We start from the raw sequence: 16,755 nt of genomic DNA, 5'->3' as shown, positions 1-16,755 counted from the left end.
ACTCACTGGCTGCCTGTTCCTCCAGAGTTTGTCTCTCCAGAGCGGGGCTGGGCCCAACCCCTGCTGGGGACTCTGCGGGAGGGGCTGCTGCTTTCCTCCCCACACCCCATCCAATCACTGCCCAGGAGGCTGTGGCCCCAAGAAAAGTCCCTGGTGGCTGCAGGTGGCCACAGTGGCTGCATTTGAGAAATGCTGGCTTAGACTTTCTGACCAAGCTTGGCTTTACCTAGTCTACTATGTCCATACCCTAGATACTTCCTTCACTAAACAGGAGCTTCCCCTCCTCCCTGCCCATATATCTAGGTGGGGTAATGAGGTGTGACCATAAAAGCCTTTCCATGCCCACTGGCAAAGGGTTCAATATCATGTAACAGCAACTTCTATCAACCCTGACCAACACATTGCTGTCATGATATTTATCTATAAAGTATGTCGTGTAAGATATTAAATGAAAGCTGGTGACACAGTGGTCATTCATATCATTGTGAAATGTGTGCCTTGACACTATCTAAGGCATTATGGATATTTACTGATATTGTGCTTTAACACCTGTAACCAAACAAACAGAGAAACAGGTTTTCTTCCAGACAAGAGGGAGGCTAGTTATCTCCCTGTCTCTAATGTAAATTGAGCATGGTGATGTCAGAGATAAGGGTCAGTTCATTTGCATGGGAGGCATGCAGGAGGAGCCAATTAACACGAGGATGTGAAATTAGGATGGGAAGACACTGGAGTCTGAACCCCAGGGGTTCATCCTGACTTTACTGACAAAAACAATAAACTTTGAGGAATTTAAGGGGAAGCTAAAAGACATTTTGGATCCATCCCTGAGGGAATAAAGAGGTCTGCTCTTTGCATCTGTGAACGATGGATCCCAGACACGTGGGCTGGTGACACTGAGAAGTGGCTTGTCATAACCATACAGCTAAGGGTAGCCTAGAATTCCTCCTTACCTGTAAGGGGTTAAGAAGTTCAAATAACCTGGTTGGCACCTGACCAAATGGGGAAAGGACCAATGGGGAAAGAAGATACTTTCAAATCGGGGAGTGGGGGAAGGCTTTGTTGTGCTCTTTGTGTGTTCTCTGGGGAAGCAGAGAAGCATCAGGTCAGAAAACTCCTTCTCCTAAAATCATCCTAAAATGAGTCTCAATATTGCAAAAAGAGTAAGTAAATAAGGCAAGGTGTGTTAGATTATCTTTTGATTTTAGTTTGTGAATTTTCCCTTTGCTAGAAGGAGGTTTTTTCCTGTCTTTTGTAACTTTGAACTAAGCTTAGAGGGAGCTTCTCTGTGTTTGTGAATCTTTTGTTACCCTGTAAAGTTATCTTTCATCCTGATTTTACAGAGGTGATTCTTTCAACTTTTCTTTAAATAAAATTCTTCTTTTAAAAACCTGATTGATTTTTCAGTGTCGTATTGACTCAAGGGATGGGTCTGTGCTCACTTTGTAACCAATTGGTTAGGATATTATTCTCAAGCCTCCCCAGGAAGGGGGGTGTAAGGGCTTGGGAGGATATTTTGGGGGAGATAGGGCTCCAAGTGGCCCTCCCTGAATGCTTGTTTAAATCCCTTGGTGGTGGCAGCATACTGTCCAAGGACAAAAGGAATTTGTGCCTTGGGGAAGTTTTTAACTTAAGCTAGTAGAAATAAGCTTAGGGGGTCTTTCATGCAGGTCCCCACATCTGTACCCTAGAGTTCAGAGTGGGGAGGGAACCCTGACATGGCTGTAGGTGAGAAAACTGCTTTCGACAACAGTTGGAGCCTGCTAAGGTTATATGTAGTCTCTTAGAAGTGAGTTAAACTTTTCTTTTATTTGTTACCGTTTCTGTTTCTATTATCTTTGCTTAGTGTCACTTAAATCTCTGTTCTTTATTATTAAACTTTTTCTTGTTTTATTATCAATTCATCTCAATGTTGTTATGTTAGAGTAAGGTGCGAATGCTCAGCTGAACCAACAGGCTGGGTATTCTGTCTCTTTGGAGACAGCAGACTTGGTATTTCTGTCAGTGACAGGCTCTTCCAAGGGGGTTTGGGGGCTAGGGTGTATCAGGTGTTAGCCGCAAGGCAAAGAGGGCTGGGAAAGGCCCTAAGGAGTTTGTTTGGCAGGCTAACAAGCTGTGGTGGCAGGGAGCTGTTACTCAGTTTAACACCAACAAATCTCTTATGCTAAAACAAAGGTGTAACAAGATCATTCATAACCCAGAGAAAGTATCACATGGCACTAGCAAGAGTGAATCAGCAAAATGCATTTAGACCTTAGCCATCAGCCAGCAAGATCAACACCTGCTAAGAGGGTGGGGTGCTTTGGACAAGCACTAATAAATTTACCATTGTATGTGTTCATTCTGTAGTGAGATCTCTCTTTTTTTCCTAGTGCTAACTTTTCCCTTATCTATTGCCAGAGTACTTAAATTATATCAGTATTTAAATTATAAATAATATATATTTATATTATATATATAAAATAGAGGAACTGCCTTTCTTTTAAGGCATAAAGAAAAAGGTACAATATAAATGATATAAACTTACTCGATTGAATTAGCTGGAGGTTCAGGAAGCCTGTATTAGAGAAAAGAAAATATTAGGTGACTAATTTGGAGTGATCCATATTCATTGTGATTCTCTCTCTCCTTTTTATCTAAATCAGTACAATCAACAAACATTAGAGACAAATTAATGTGTAATAAACACAGATAATACTCTCACTGATATCAGTCTCTGGGTGTGAAAGTCCTTTACATGTTTAGGTGCCAAAATATGAAAGCTCAATGGGCGGTGGGGGTGTGTCAGTTTAGAAGAAACAGGAAAAAAAAATCACCTCTAATACTTCCTTGTCACGAGCCCTACCTTAGTAAACATCACTCGATAGTACTTTGAAAAAACGGAAGCCTTTTTATCAGTAATGCAAAACAGAAGAATCTGAAAATATATCCACTCCATTCACAGGATTAGTAGAGAAATTATATAATCATTTTTCAATGATAAATTTTTTATTCTTCACGGTAGAGACTTATTTTTTTAAAAAAGCAGTAAGGTGGAGGATGTTTCCCAAACTTGGGATGCCGCTTGTTCAGGGAAAGCCCCTGGCGGGCCCGGCCGGTTTGTTTACCTGTCGTGTCCGCAGGTTCGGCCGATCGCGGCTCCCAATGGCCGCTGTTCACCGCTCCAGGCCAATGGGGGCTGCGGGAAGCGGCGGCCGGTATGTCCCTCGGCCCATGCCATTTCCTGCAGCTCCCATTGGCCTGCAGCGGTGAACCGCGGCCCGTGGGAGCCGCGATCGGCCAAACCTGCGGATGTGGCAGGTAAACAAACCAGCCCGGCCCGCCAGGGGCTTTCCCTGAACAAGCGGCGTCCCAAGTTTGGGAAACACTCGTCTACACTATAGAGTTAGGCCGACATAAGGCAGCTTATGTCAACCTATGTCAGTGTCTACGCTACAGCCTTGCTCCCGCTGATGTAAATGCCGTGCGACATAGTAACTCCACCTCCAAGAGAGAAATAGGGCTTATGTCCGTGTAGGTAGGGCAATGCAGTTTCTCTATAGAGCGCCATAAAACTGACAAGAAAGCTGGCTCCCAGCTCCCCAGCCCGGCTGCTGCGCGGTCTCCGCTCTGAGCCGCGCTGCTACACAGACTTCCAGCCTGGACTGCCACCCGGGCTCCCCAATGTCAGCCCTGCTGCCCCCTGGGGTCCTGGCTCTCCACTCACTGCCAGGAGCACATCAGCTGACCGGACTCCGGGTTCGGATCCACTGGAGGTGAGAAGCCCCAGGTGTGGACAACAGTATTACTGCGATGGCTATAAGTCTACCAAACTGTTCCAGAGCTATTTCATTACTTCACATCAGTCATTATGGGGGCACCCATAGCCAGGTTCTATTCCAGCCTCTGGCCTGCGGGGTGACCTTGGGCAAGTCATGTCACTGCTCCGTGCCTCAGTTTCCCCATCTGTAAAATAGGGATAAGAAACTGACTTCCTTTGTAGAGTGCTTTGAGATCTACTGATAAAAAAGCACTGTATAAGAGCACGATATAAGGTATTAGTATGAATTATTGTTTATTTAAATGAAGAGCTGTCTGTCAGGCAGTATAGGATCTAAAGTATATGCATTTGGCTTTTGCACAGGGCTGCTGATCTCTGAAGAGGAACACTGGTGTAAGCAGTGTCAGGATGAGCTCCACCCTGACATCTGGTGGTGAGGTGTGGCAAGTTGTGGAAAAGAACTTCAGGGGCCGATCTCATTTGCATAGGCACACCCACCCCGCCTAGAATGAGACCATAGCTGCCCAAATGGTCACTTTGGCTGCTGTGGGATCCCCAGTGTCTCTGTTATTGGGGCAGGAAGAATAAATTGTTATTACCCTGATTATGGGAACTGTGCTTGGAACTGTACGTGGCCTTTTGTTATGATGGAGGGATTCACCATCAACTAAGTAGCACTCGGTAGGCAAGGGTCATGGGTTCCAAAACTGTGTGAATGGAGGGAGGCTGGGGACAAGTATTAATACTTAGTGGCATGGGCCCCTTGGTGAGGGCCTTACATGCTAATTGCACTTCCTCCTCTCTCCACTGTGGAATATCAGAGCTAATTTTGATTTCATTAGAAGTCTAGTTATAGGCTGCTGAGCTCACTTTGGGCTGACAGTGCACCAGCACTGGGGCTCCCCTACTACAAGCTGAATTCACCTAAGAGCTGAAATCACTGAGTGTTGTGTTAAGTAGTGGGGGAGCCTGAAGATATATTGTGGAGCAGTTTGCGGGACGGCTGGTGAAGCAGTTCGACGCGGAGCAGTGTGTGGATGGCAGGAGCGGCTTGTGGGCCGTGGAGCTGAGCGAAGGAGTTCGTGGGGCGGCTGGCGGAGCAGAGCGCAGCTGAGCGAAGGAGTTTGTGGGGCGGCTGGCGGAGCAGAGCGCAGCTGAGTGAAGGAGTTCGTGGGGCGGCTGGCGGAGTGGAGTGGAGTGAAGGAGTTCGTGGGGCGGCTGGCGGAGCGGAGTGCAGCTGAGCGAAGGAGTTTGTGGGGCGGCTGGCGGAGCGGAGTGCCGCTATGGAGCTATGGGGCGGTCAGCTTCAGATCACGTAAGGTGCCTCTTACCCCCGTCCCATTTCCACCCAGGTTGGGAGGTAAAGCTCCGCAGATAAACTTTCGAACTCTGGGGCTGCCCTGACCAGGGACAGAGACTTTTGGGGCATTGGACTTTTGGGACTTTGGGTGATTTGGGGTTGCTGGACTCAAGAACCAAAGGGAAAAGGGCATGCCCCAATTTGCCTGGGGTGGGTTCTTTTTTTTTGCTCATGGGTTGTGTTATGAATCCTGTTGGTGGTGTTTCCCCAACATAATGCCACATTGTTTCTCTCTGTTATTAAAAGGCTTTTGCTACACTCAGACTATGTGCTTGCGAGAGGGGAAGTATTGCCTCTTGGAGGCGCCCAGCGGGGGTGGTATATATTTGTCCCAGGTCACTGGGTGGGGGCTCGAGCCGGTTTGCATTGTGTTATTGGAATGGAACCCCTAGATATTGAACCCGGCCCTTGTTGCTGCCAACTCTGACGGGCAGAAGGGTTACACTGGAATATTATGCATTCCTTGAGGTGCATTCATACACATGGGCATGTGTATCTAGGGGGGCTTCTGGAGGGATTACTTCTCTCTGGGCAAACAAAACTCTTTTTAGGGCTTTCTCCTTGCCCCAGAAGGACAGCCAATCATTAAAACCCTGAGTTTCCATATTTTCCCTTTTGAAATAATCTCGGATTCCTGTTAAACCTATGAATTGGAGAAGCCTGTACAATTCATCTCCTTGTTAGTTCTGTTTCATATCTTAAATACCAGGCACAGTCAGTTATGGATCTCTTTAAGGCCATTACACTTTTGATCACTAAACAGAATGTAGGGAGAGGGTCGTGTCACACAGTAACACTCAGTATAATCACTGTGATGTGATATCTCACAAAATTTCATCACAAGCTAACTCGTGCCTCCACTAAAATGAACAAAGATAATTGCTTTTCTCTTTTATGTGTGATATTTACAGAGATCATAGGACTTCAACAAATGTCAAATTCTGACAATCATTTACATACTGTTATTTTTGTAACCACCTGGATTTTCAGGACATGCTTGTTAGTTACAACTCAGAGCCTGACACTGTGCCTGCCTTGGAAAACTAAGCAGTTACAGAAATAACTGCATTTACACTAATGCAATTTTTAAAAGTTTATTCATCCTACTAATACCTATATTTGGTTTTCCACCTTTTCAGTTAGCTAAATTAATTTTCTGGCCACAGGCAGATGGAATTGTGTAAATACCAGCATAGGGCTTGATTCTCCTTTCAGGTGCACTGGTTTTACATGAGTGTAACTCCACTGACTTCAATGGAGCTATTTCTGATTTACTCCCATGTAAGCAAGAGGAGATTCAGTCCCATATGTGCTTTGGGGAGGGAGGATTATTTATTTGTAGATGTTTCTATAGCACTCAGCACTGGAATATCTAAACTCTAGGTAGTAAGAAAGTAGCAGTAAACTTACACTTTCAATACCAGAATGTACTTTATAGAAGCTTTTAGGGCCTGAGAACATAAACAGTCAAAAAAGCCTGAACCCCACATTTTCAGAAGTGTCCACTAATTTGGGGTGCCTTCATTTTTCAAATCTCAAATTGGGGAACCAAACACTGATGGCACTCAAAATTAGTGGATATTTTTGAAAATGTGGGCCTAAGCCTTTAAAAGAGAGGAGAAGGGAATAGTAATTGGGCCAAATTTGGCTGTCACAGTTACATCAATATCTTCACTGGAGTTGGTTTGGGTTTATGCTAAAGTTCACAAGCATTATAACAGATTTACACAGCTGTAAACAGGAACAGAATTTGGCCTTATATATATGTCACACGTTATAGTCCTTCAAACTAACCAGCTGTATCAGAATATTAAATGCAGTCTGTAAAGAAAAGTACAGTGTGCTTATTTACTCACACTTATAATAGAGGAATGATAGTTATGGGACTGTCAGCTTTTACTTATATTTGTGTGTTCGTGGAGTTTATAGTCAGCCTAAAATTTACTCTGGTCTGAAATTTTGGTGTAAATTATTTTTCCTTTTTTATGTTATAAAAGTGCAAAACAGAAGTTTTGCTTTCAGATCATATTAGATTGTATATGCCTTGGGATACCATATGTTTGTGCAATCCATTGGTCAGTGCGTGTTACAGTTCCCCTTCTAATTTGCGCAGGCCACAGCACCTATGGGTCTGTTACAGCCCCCAGCTACTAGGCCTAACTCAGGCTGTAAAAAGACTTTGCTTTCTAGCTCTGGAAGTCCTCAGTCCTGTCCCTGGTTGGTCAAGATGGTTGCTGTCATATGTGTGCAGCAATGAGCATGGGGGGGGGGGGCAATCAGCTAGTAGCAGCCACACCATTTTTTGTACATCAGGGCACAGACATGGTTTCTTTTCAGACACAATTAGTCTATTCAGAGTATTGGCTTTGTGTACTTTTGCAGTTTTTGGAAACAATAGTTCCTTCAGCTCCCTTCACTGTATAGTGCATCATGAGGTGGCGGCTTAACAGTTCAGAAATACTGCTGGGGGGACACAGCTCGAAGGCAGCTTCTTGGGATGCCTCCCCCCAAACACTCTAGTGCACTTTGAGCACCTCTGTAGAAAATGGGCTGCCTGGAGGCAGTCAGCTGAGTGTGGTAGGAAGGTGTCAGGTTGTGGTGTGGGGGGATGGACCTGAGGAATGGCCGCTCTAAGTGGTACATTCCACCACTCCTGCACACTAAGTCTGTGTGAAAAATCTTAATAGATTAGAAATGGCATTTACTCATCCTATGCACTCAGTGACCCTTTGGGATGGATCACAGGTAATGCCTGGCAGCCAATGGTGCGACAACTACAAGCCTGTGAGGCTGACACTGCTGTGGGGGCAGGACCAGAGAGGAGTGCAGTTGGACATACCATTTTCTAGTGGGCCCCAGATCACTGGCACAAGGAGAAGGATTTTCTACAAGGCTGTCATAAATATAAAGGGAAGGGTAAACCCCTTTAAAATCCCTCCTGGCCAGAGGGAAAAGTCCTCTCACCTGTAAAGGGTTAAGAAGCTAAAGGTAACCTCGCTGGCACCTGACCAAAATGACCAATGAGGAAACAAGATACTTTCAAAAGCTGGGAGGGGGGAAAAAAACAAAGGGTCTGTGTCTGTCTGTGTGATGCTTTTGTCGGAGACAGAACAGGAATGGAGTCTTAGAATTTAGTAAGTAATCTAGCTAGGTATGTGTTAGATTATGATTTCTTTACATGGCTGAGAAAATAGCTGTGTTGAATAGAATGAATATTCCTGTCTGTGTGTCTTTTTTGTAACTTAAAGTTTTGCCTAGAGGGATTCTCTATGTTAGAATCTAATTACCCTGATTAAGGTATCTACCATCCTGATTTTACAGAGGTGATTTCTTTTTACTTCTATTAAAAGTCTTCTTGTAAGGAAACTGAATGTTTTTTCATTGTTCTAAGATCCAAGGGTTTGGGTCTGTGGTCACCTATGCAAATTGGTGGGGATTTTTACCAAACCTTCCCCAGGAAGTAGGGTGCAAGGATTGGGAGGATTTTGGGGGGAAAGACGTGTCCAAACTCCGTTTTTTTCAGGAACCCAGATAAAGTTTGGTGGAAATCCAAGGGCAAAGGGTAAAATTAATTTGTACCTTGGGGAAGTTTTATCCTAAGCTGGTAAAAGTAAGCTTACGAGGTTTTCATGCAGGTCCCCACATCTTTACCCTAGAGTTCAGAGTGGGGAAGGAACCTTGACAAAGGCCTAGATGGATTTTTGTGGCCCCACCCCTTGCACAGCATCCCTGGTGGCCTCTTGGATTGGGAGGATAAACGTGGGTCTCTGGTGGCACATCAAAGCTCCTGCGAGGGGCTGATTACCTTGTTCTCCTGTGCATGTTTTTAACTGGGAGGGAAGATATGGCCCACAGTTCATTTGTTTTGAAAGGCACTTCCTGTATATGCAAAGCCATTCATTGTCATGGAAAACTACATAAGGATTTGTGGTTATGACAAACGCACAGTAATCCCATTATGGTACATGACATCTAGTTACGGCAAATGCACAGTGAATCATTTTCCATGAGAGACTGTAATGGCTCAAAAGAGCCATCACAAGTGATAATGTCAATACACTGAGTATTAAGAGCTCCCTAGTAAGTCTCCAGAGCAGCACTCAGCCAGTGGTTTTCAACACAGATTTCGCAAGGCTATCACTACCTTACAGTCTGATACCGGGGGGAGAGTACTGAAAGTTACATAAATGTCTTCGCTCTGAAAAACCTGTGAGTATAAATGTGACAAATTGTCTAGGCATTTAAAAAAAGATCTGCTCTTTCTTTACAACATAAAAAAAATCTTTCAAAGATGAAATATGAGTGAATATGATCGTATGGAAACAATGAACAGAGACTGAATATTAAAAAGAGCATAGAAACACTGGAAGCCTTATCTTTCAGGTTACATTTTAATTTTAAAAATAATTAAGAAAATTTATCAACGCACTCTCAACTAAAACATTCCGGGGCCACGGCAGGATTCTATTCAGTGTGCACTGGGCCAGATATTGATCTGTCCCTGTGGCAACATGCCTCCTCCCCTTATGTAGCCTGCCCAGATCATAACAGCAGTCCCTGGAAAGGGATCATGGGCCAACAAGCATGCAGAGTGGGGCTAGTACGTAAGGGGAGCAACTTGCACTGACTGCACTCGGGGTGGGCCAGAGTAGAAATGACTGAATTTGGGATTATGAGGATACAGTGGAAGAGGTGGAAGAAGCTGTTGCCCGAGTAGCTGTTCTGTGCCTTGGGTTGGGGATGTATTTCACTCCACAACCCTCCCATAGTTCACCTGGTGTCCCAGCCTTTACACAGGCAGAGTGAATTCTCTCCAATATGAATTACCATTTACAAGGCATACATCTGGCCATCAAAATACAAGAGGCCAAATCCTTGCCTGGTGTCATTCTCGTGAAATCAATGGAGTTACATCAGAAATGGATTAGGCCCATGAAGTGTAAAATAAAACCAAGTCAGCTTGCTGAACATTCCAGGTGAATGAGAGGCGATCTGAAACCCGCCCAAAGAAAAAGACGGAGTTAAAGCTGAAACTCTTATTTATCTTTAATCCACTGGGCCTGATCCTGCATTTCTTGCATACCTGCTGGGGTATAGTGCAAAGGTTGGCAGGGCTGAACTCAGTGTACATAGATTCTTGTATTATACCAGTTTCCAAATGCTCCAGCAATTACAAAACCCCACGCTGAGGACAAATCCTTGTCACTTGTGCAAAGCTCAAGCAAATGTGCTTTGTGTGTGTGTGTGTGGGGGGGGGGTAATATGCAGAACTTGTAAGGAAGGATTTCGCCCCACGACCTGCAGTCACAGTTCGCAAGAGCTGCACAGCCAATACCTTTAGGCTGCATTATCGGTCAAGGCCCAGTAAAGGTGAGCTTTGGCCAACACACTCTTTCAGTTTACCAAACCCACCCTCCCTTGGCCTACTTTCAAATCCCTATTGTGTGGTGCCACGGAGGCAGCCGGCACACAGCCCTACACCCTGGGGCACAGGGCTGCAGATTCACCCTGTGCAGTTTCTTTGTGGCCTGTCTTCACCCTCACACAGCACAGCTGTGTAGTTCTGCTGCCCTTCCGGCCCTCGTGGCTCACACAAAATGCCCAAGAGGATAGCATGCTTTGGAATTTGGCAGGCACTATAGATGGGGAGGGTTGCTTGCCATCTGGCTGGCTTTTAATCAGCCTGGCTGGTTTTTGTACGGCATTGCCAGTTGCCAGTGAAAAGATTTAGTGTGCTCCCCCTGCCCCTTGGGACCAGCATTCCCTGTTCGCTACATGCACATGTGGCCATGCAGTGGTTCTGTAATTACTGCACATCACTTGGCTGGGAGCACAGCTGGCACCTGCCTCTGTGTGCTGGCCTCTCAACCTGCTGAGCCGTAGCAGCTCCTCCTGACCTTGGGGGCCAGGAAGCAAGACGGACCGAGGCTCGTCATCAGGGAAGGATAAGGAACGGGGTAGAGGAGACAGAGGCTACTGAGAGGGGACAGGAGTGGGGCTCCCTCAAGGACTGAAGCTCCTGTGAGTGGGCGGGTGTAGAAGCTCATGCGGGCAGAGGAATGGGCAGCTGTGTGTCTAGGTGACCAAAGAGAGGGCTGTGGCCACAGGTGTGGGGTAATAATTAGCTACTGTTAGCACTAGGACCCTTTTTGTTGGTGGTGGCGGCGTGGCCAGGGGCTAATTTTTCTGAATCTCGGAGATGGCAATCCTGTTGAGGAAGGGGTGAGGTGAATCACGTACTGTTCCCCTCATTGGCCAGATAACCAGGGGAAGTTAATACAGCCTTAGCCCTAAATAACTAAGCATACAGGATATGCAACACGGCTAAGTTAACGTTGTGAGGACCGTAACTTGTTCATTTCCTGACTTTAAACTCATAATTACTGTTACATTAACCTAAACATTTTGGGTTTTGAGCTGGAAGTTTCAGTGTTTTGTTGGTGCCATCATGTGGCAAAATGGTGTACTGCCGGTTTAACTGGCAGCATTCAATCTCAGGTAAACTAGCTACTCTTTTAAATAGTAGCAGTGAAAAAAGGAAACAATATCTTAGTCAAACCCCCTCTTAAAATACACCTAAAGATACCAGAGAAAACTTTAATATGATGCACACACGATGTTATGGTTAGCTCAGTGCTTTTCTCTGCTAATCGGTACTCCGCCCAGTAGGAGAGAGTATTTCTGAGTGACACAGGTTGACAAATCAATAAAACCAATTCAAATCTCATTGCTTAAGAGATACTAAACTGAGTGGGGCACTGATATCTCATTCTGAACTTCCTTCCAAACTGTGTGTTTTCTGTAGTCACTCACCAACCACATTTTATACAAAGGTCATATTTCATTATAAACATTAATCCACAAGGTCATTAAGGAGGAATGAATATTTAGCTTGCCATTGCATTTGTCACACTAAGTACATTATCTGGTCTATGCTGTAATGAAACTTACAGATCATCATTCATACGGACATCACTTTTTTTCATCTGGGTTACATCATAATACTGTTCAATGGGAAGACCTCTACAAAAAGAGAGAGAGAAAAAAACCCACAAAATAACATTTTACTTATTGGTTATTAAAATCCCAGGAAACACATATTGATTTATTTTCTTGTAAGAAATGTAGGCATAGTATGTAATTTTTGCCTGCAGTCCACAGTCTGCCCTTACCACCAATTTCAGAGATACTGGAAATGTGGATACTTACTATCAGACTCAGACCTTAACATTTAAGTTACACAGGGCCTGCTTTTCAGAAGTGTCGAGCAGCGTTGCCAATGATTTCAATGGGCACAGGATCAAGCCCTTAGAGCCTGATCCTATGAGGGGTTGAGCATTTCATAGAAGATGCCGAGCATCCTCCATTGAAGTCAATGGGCTGGCAGAGTCAGACGCTTAGCTTGCAGAAAAACGGGACCTTTCTCAGTGATCTTTGTTGCTGCTGAAAAGACACATGACCGCTGAGTGAGATGACAGCATTTTAGCTGCCTCTGATGGAACAGATGTGGGTTATCAGCAGCTAGCATGGGGCAGGACAGAGAAAGGGAGAGCAAAGGGGACAGCCAAATTGAAGAACATACAGTCAGAGTAATCAGTTTTAACTGATAATGTTATTTCTGGAGTTAGAACAGCTTTGGGGCTTCTGACCTCCACCTGCAAAGGCTAAGCTTGTCACAGAGGTATCACTTGGAGTTTTAGAGTCTGTTTCAGAGTCCTCCACTATTTAAAGTCTGGAAGCTGTGGCTTTAATTGCATAGGAGAGGAGACATGGCCTGGAAGAAGAGAGAGGAAAATGTTGGTTCAGAATGGCAAGGCATGTTTTGCTGTGTTCTGCTTGGCTTAATATGATGTTTGGGGTTGTTGGAAAGTTGACAGTCGTCTCTCCATGCAGTGATGTTGTAGCCATGTTGGTCTCAGGATATTAGAGGGACAAGGTGGGTGAGGTAATATCTCTTATTAGAGGTTTGTCCTAAACAAGCTATTACCTCACCCACCTTGCCTCACCAATAATCTCTCCATGACATGCAGAGTGTTCTGCACTTTCTCTTCTCCAAAACCAATGTGGATTGGATCACTGCCTTCCTTCTTTTCATTTACTAGCTACTGCTGACACCTGACATCCATCTCAGAGACCAGGATGCATACTCCCCTCAGGCAATGCTTTCAGCACCATTCAGTGGACTACCCCACATGGGGGACTTTTACGGAGTAGTGATGCTTGCATTAGCCATCCCACCCACCCTACTACCTGTACATTTTCTCTGATAAATGGCCAAGTTGCACTCAGTGTCCTGGGATATGTTAGACTCGAACACAGATCTCAATGAGAACACCGCACATAGACGATCTCCATGATGTGAATTCCCTTTTCAACTTTAAAATAAAAATGTAAGGATGACCTGGAACTTTTCATTTTTTGTCTTACTTACACTTCAAAAGTATTATGCTGCAAAGATGCATCTTTAGATTCACACAGCCTTTGTAACTATTCTAGCCGAGTGGAATAACTCAGTTAATGAGATACGGTGTTTGGGATCGGAATAACCTTTGGTTCAGTGCATCTGCAGGGAGTCATTAGTTTTGTCTGTAGAGGAAGATATTTTGGATTCCTATGCATTTTGAGTCAGTTGACAACTGAGCATTTTGCATTGGAAACTGCATCCCCCAGCACTAAGAGGATAAATAATTGTAAATAATGCAATGCTTCTGAAAAATGGTCTTCCCTATATTATTAATGCACACTGACATCTGCTGGTCAAAACTGCACATTACCTCAGTTCTTTTTCCACATAAAACCAGCTCTCCCAATACACAGTTTCTCAAACTTAAATCTTCCTTAAGGTGTGCTCCATTTCATATATCAACCTCATTATAAGGAAACATCCAGAATATTTAAAAGCCAGAGATGTGTTAGACAGGAGTGTGCTGGAAAAATACTTTTTCCACTTTTTATCCTTCATAAACTTTCTACTGAAATTTTATAAATTGGGTTGGGAAAATTAAGCAATGAAGCATTTTGGTTATAACCACAGATTTTGGAATTACAGTACTTATACTGTTCACTATACTTCCCTATCAGTGGACCAAACAAATATATAGGAGATACCAAAGTAGAAGTATACTCATTTACAAAAACAAACAAGTAAACCAACCCCTAAATGTGGAATTAAAAAAAAAAAAACCCAAGTACTTTTGTATAGGGTTCACAAACAGACAACAGCTCCACTACCAAAATCAACTATCTCAGACTCTAAATAATTTTGTTTGATATTTTAAATACAAGCTGCATAGTATGTGTGTGTGCGTGCGCAAATAAATTCAGGCTTCTTATACTTCCAGTGCTGGCATTCACCCCTCTATGGGAACAGTCACAGATTTCTAAAGTACTTCCCTTGCATCTTTCCTACTTTCCACTTTCTGATCCAGACTAAATTGTACTGTAATAAGCACATAATACACTTCTAACCTACAATCCTGGTAAATTTAATTGGAATCAACCTGCTAAGGTAGCTTCTAAGGTACCTGCAAAGGGATGCTGCTTCAACAGCCAATAAGCTCGGCTCCTACAATGTGGAGAAGGATATAGATAAAAGGACATAAATAAAACTTTCCAGGCAATGTAGAATTAACCTTTAGGCTTCATTGCTTCTCTGTTTGGATAACGATATGAATGTTTAGGGAGAATATTCCAATCTTAGGACCAATCCTCAGATGTATTGTAGCTCTTTTGGGTATTTGGGGACTACTTGGGCTCCTCCTGTAATTCAGAGCAACCAGGGATGCTCTAATAGCACCTGCAGTTATGGCCCCCAACGGGCCATTGAACTGGCCTATGATTACGAGATCTCCTTCCACCTTGGTACGTTCCTGAAACACCTCCTATGCTGGAGGCTAAAATCAAGTGGCTATGCTGACCAGTTTACTGTTAAAGCTAGTCTTCTGTCCCCTTTTCACCGCCAGAGCAGAACAGAATGGGATGAAGCATTGGCCAGGATCTGGCCCAGTGTGTCTATACGCTGAATAAGTCTAGGATTTATATATTTAAAAACAAAACAAAACCAAGAGCAATAAAAATTCTTGTTTGGAGTCATTCCAAGGACCTGTCACCATAAAGTCAATTTCTATAAAGAAAATTGATTCCATGATGGGGGGGACAGGACAATGGCCTTGTCTCCTCTTTGTCCTCCCCACCTCATTTAGCAGCGAGTAGCATCGCTGAACATTATTTCATAATTCCTTTACAAAAGGAATGAGATCTCTGAAGTCATATCTGTTTGCAAGGCTCCTCAGCTGGTGCTGCAGACCCAGAAAGTCAGTGAGAGTGGATAATGCAGTTTATTTATCTTAGGTTTAGTAGAATTTTCAGAGATTTTTCTTTTTTCCTCTGTTTTGGTGTTGGATGAACCTGGTGCTACCTGTGTTGGAGGCACTAAGCTCAATGAACTTCACCACATACTTCTTGGAGGTTATGCAATCTTTGGAGACACCTGTGATCTCTCTCTCCTTTGTACTGTACACACAAATATACCTGTAGGAAATTATCTTTTAGAATGGTAAGAAGAATAGTCTGGGGCTAGCAGAGCCAAGGGAATGCACCACTACATATTCTGAGCCTTGTTCAATTTGACTAGGCAGGGCTGAATGGCAATTTTCAGATAATGGGCCACATTCTGGCAAAGCAGCCAGAAAGCAAGCTTCCCCAGCTACCTGGGCACTCATTTTGCATAAAGGGGAATTCCTGTGTGGTGAAGAGTGGTGTAGAATTCTCTGCTCTCTCAGCCCTGGGTGCAGAAGGCATGTCCATGGAAACGGCTCCCAAAATGGCTCCTGGGGTTGGGAGAAGCTGGAAGTAAGTCAGAGCAGCCTTCAGAAAAATGCCAAGAGCCTACAGTTCCCATTGACTTAAGTGGGATTTGTGGATTCTGAATGCTTCTGAAAAATCAGGCCAGGAGTGAGACTTATCTAATGTCACAGAGGAAGTTTAGGACAATAGCTAATAAATACTACACCATTACCAAACGATAGGAAAAAATAAACTACACAAAGAGATCCAAAGTGCCAAGAGTTTCAATAAATACCCTGGTTTCAGAGTAGCAGCCGTGTTAGTCTGTATTCGCAAAAAGAAAAGGAGTACTTGTGGCACCTTAGAGACTAACAAATGTATTTGAAAGTGATAATGGGCAGTACAACTCAGGCACACTACAGGTTAGAGCATTGTCCAAAGTGGGGGTAACTTAAAGTCTATCTCCAGAATGCAAATTATCTACATAGCTCAATCTGCATTGCTGTCCAGACTGTCCAAATAAATTGCATTCCACTAGCTGTTTCTAGGTTACAACACTTTAAAAAATTGGAATGTGTGAAGCAGGCAACTAACCTACCTTGGCCAGGAATCTCCACCATAACTATAATGTTGATGTCCTTTAGCAAACAAACAAGGAGGCTCATTCTTTGGTCTATGATCTTCTGGCAATGAAACCTGTGCAATTCCTCCATATTCTCTTTCGGTTCCCCAGGGAAGCCTGCACCACTGAAATGAATCTCTTAACTCCTCATATCTGAAACAAAAAAATAATATTCTTAAATAGCAGCAGTGACTGAGCCTTGAATGCCTTCATGGATGTCTTAACAAT

General features: G+C 43.9%; 1 protein-coding gene across 1 annotated transcript in view; it reads right to left on the bottom strand.

Annotated features, from left to right (window-relative positions):
- SPMIP4 (sperm microtubule inner protein 4) overlaps positions 1–16,755 on the bottom strand; it is a 42,526-nt gene that overhangs the window by 18,060 nt on the left and 7,711 nt on the right. The window contains exons 2-4 of the mRNA XM_048838417.2: positions 16,504–16,680; positions 12,072–12,143; positions 2,528–2,557 (exon numbers count right to left, since the gene is read on the bottom strand). Of these exons, the coding sequence (XP_048694374.2) occupies positions 2,528–2,557; positions 12,072–12,143; positions 16,504–16,680 (279 nt within the window). The remainder of the gene's footprint in view (positions 1–2,527; positions 2,558–12,071; positions 12,144–16,503; positions 16,681–16,755) is intronic.

This window comes from Caretta caretta, chromosome 2 (genome assembly GCF_965140235.1).
Source record: "Caretta caretta isolate rCarCar2 chromosome 2, rCarCar1.hap1, whole genome shotgun sequence".
NCBI classification, from domain to species: Eukaryota; Metazoa; Chordata; order Testudines; family Cheloniidae; genus Caretta; species Caretta caretta.
This window is presented reverse-complemented; position numbering and strand designations above follow the sequence as displayed.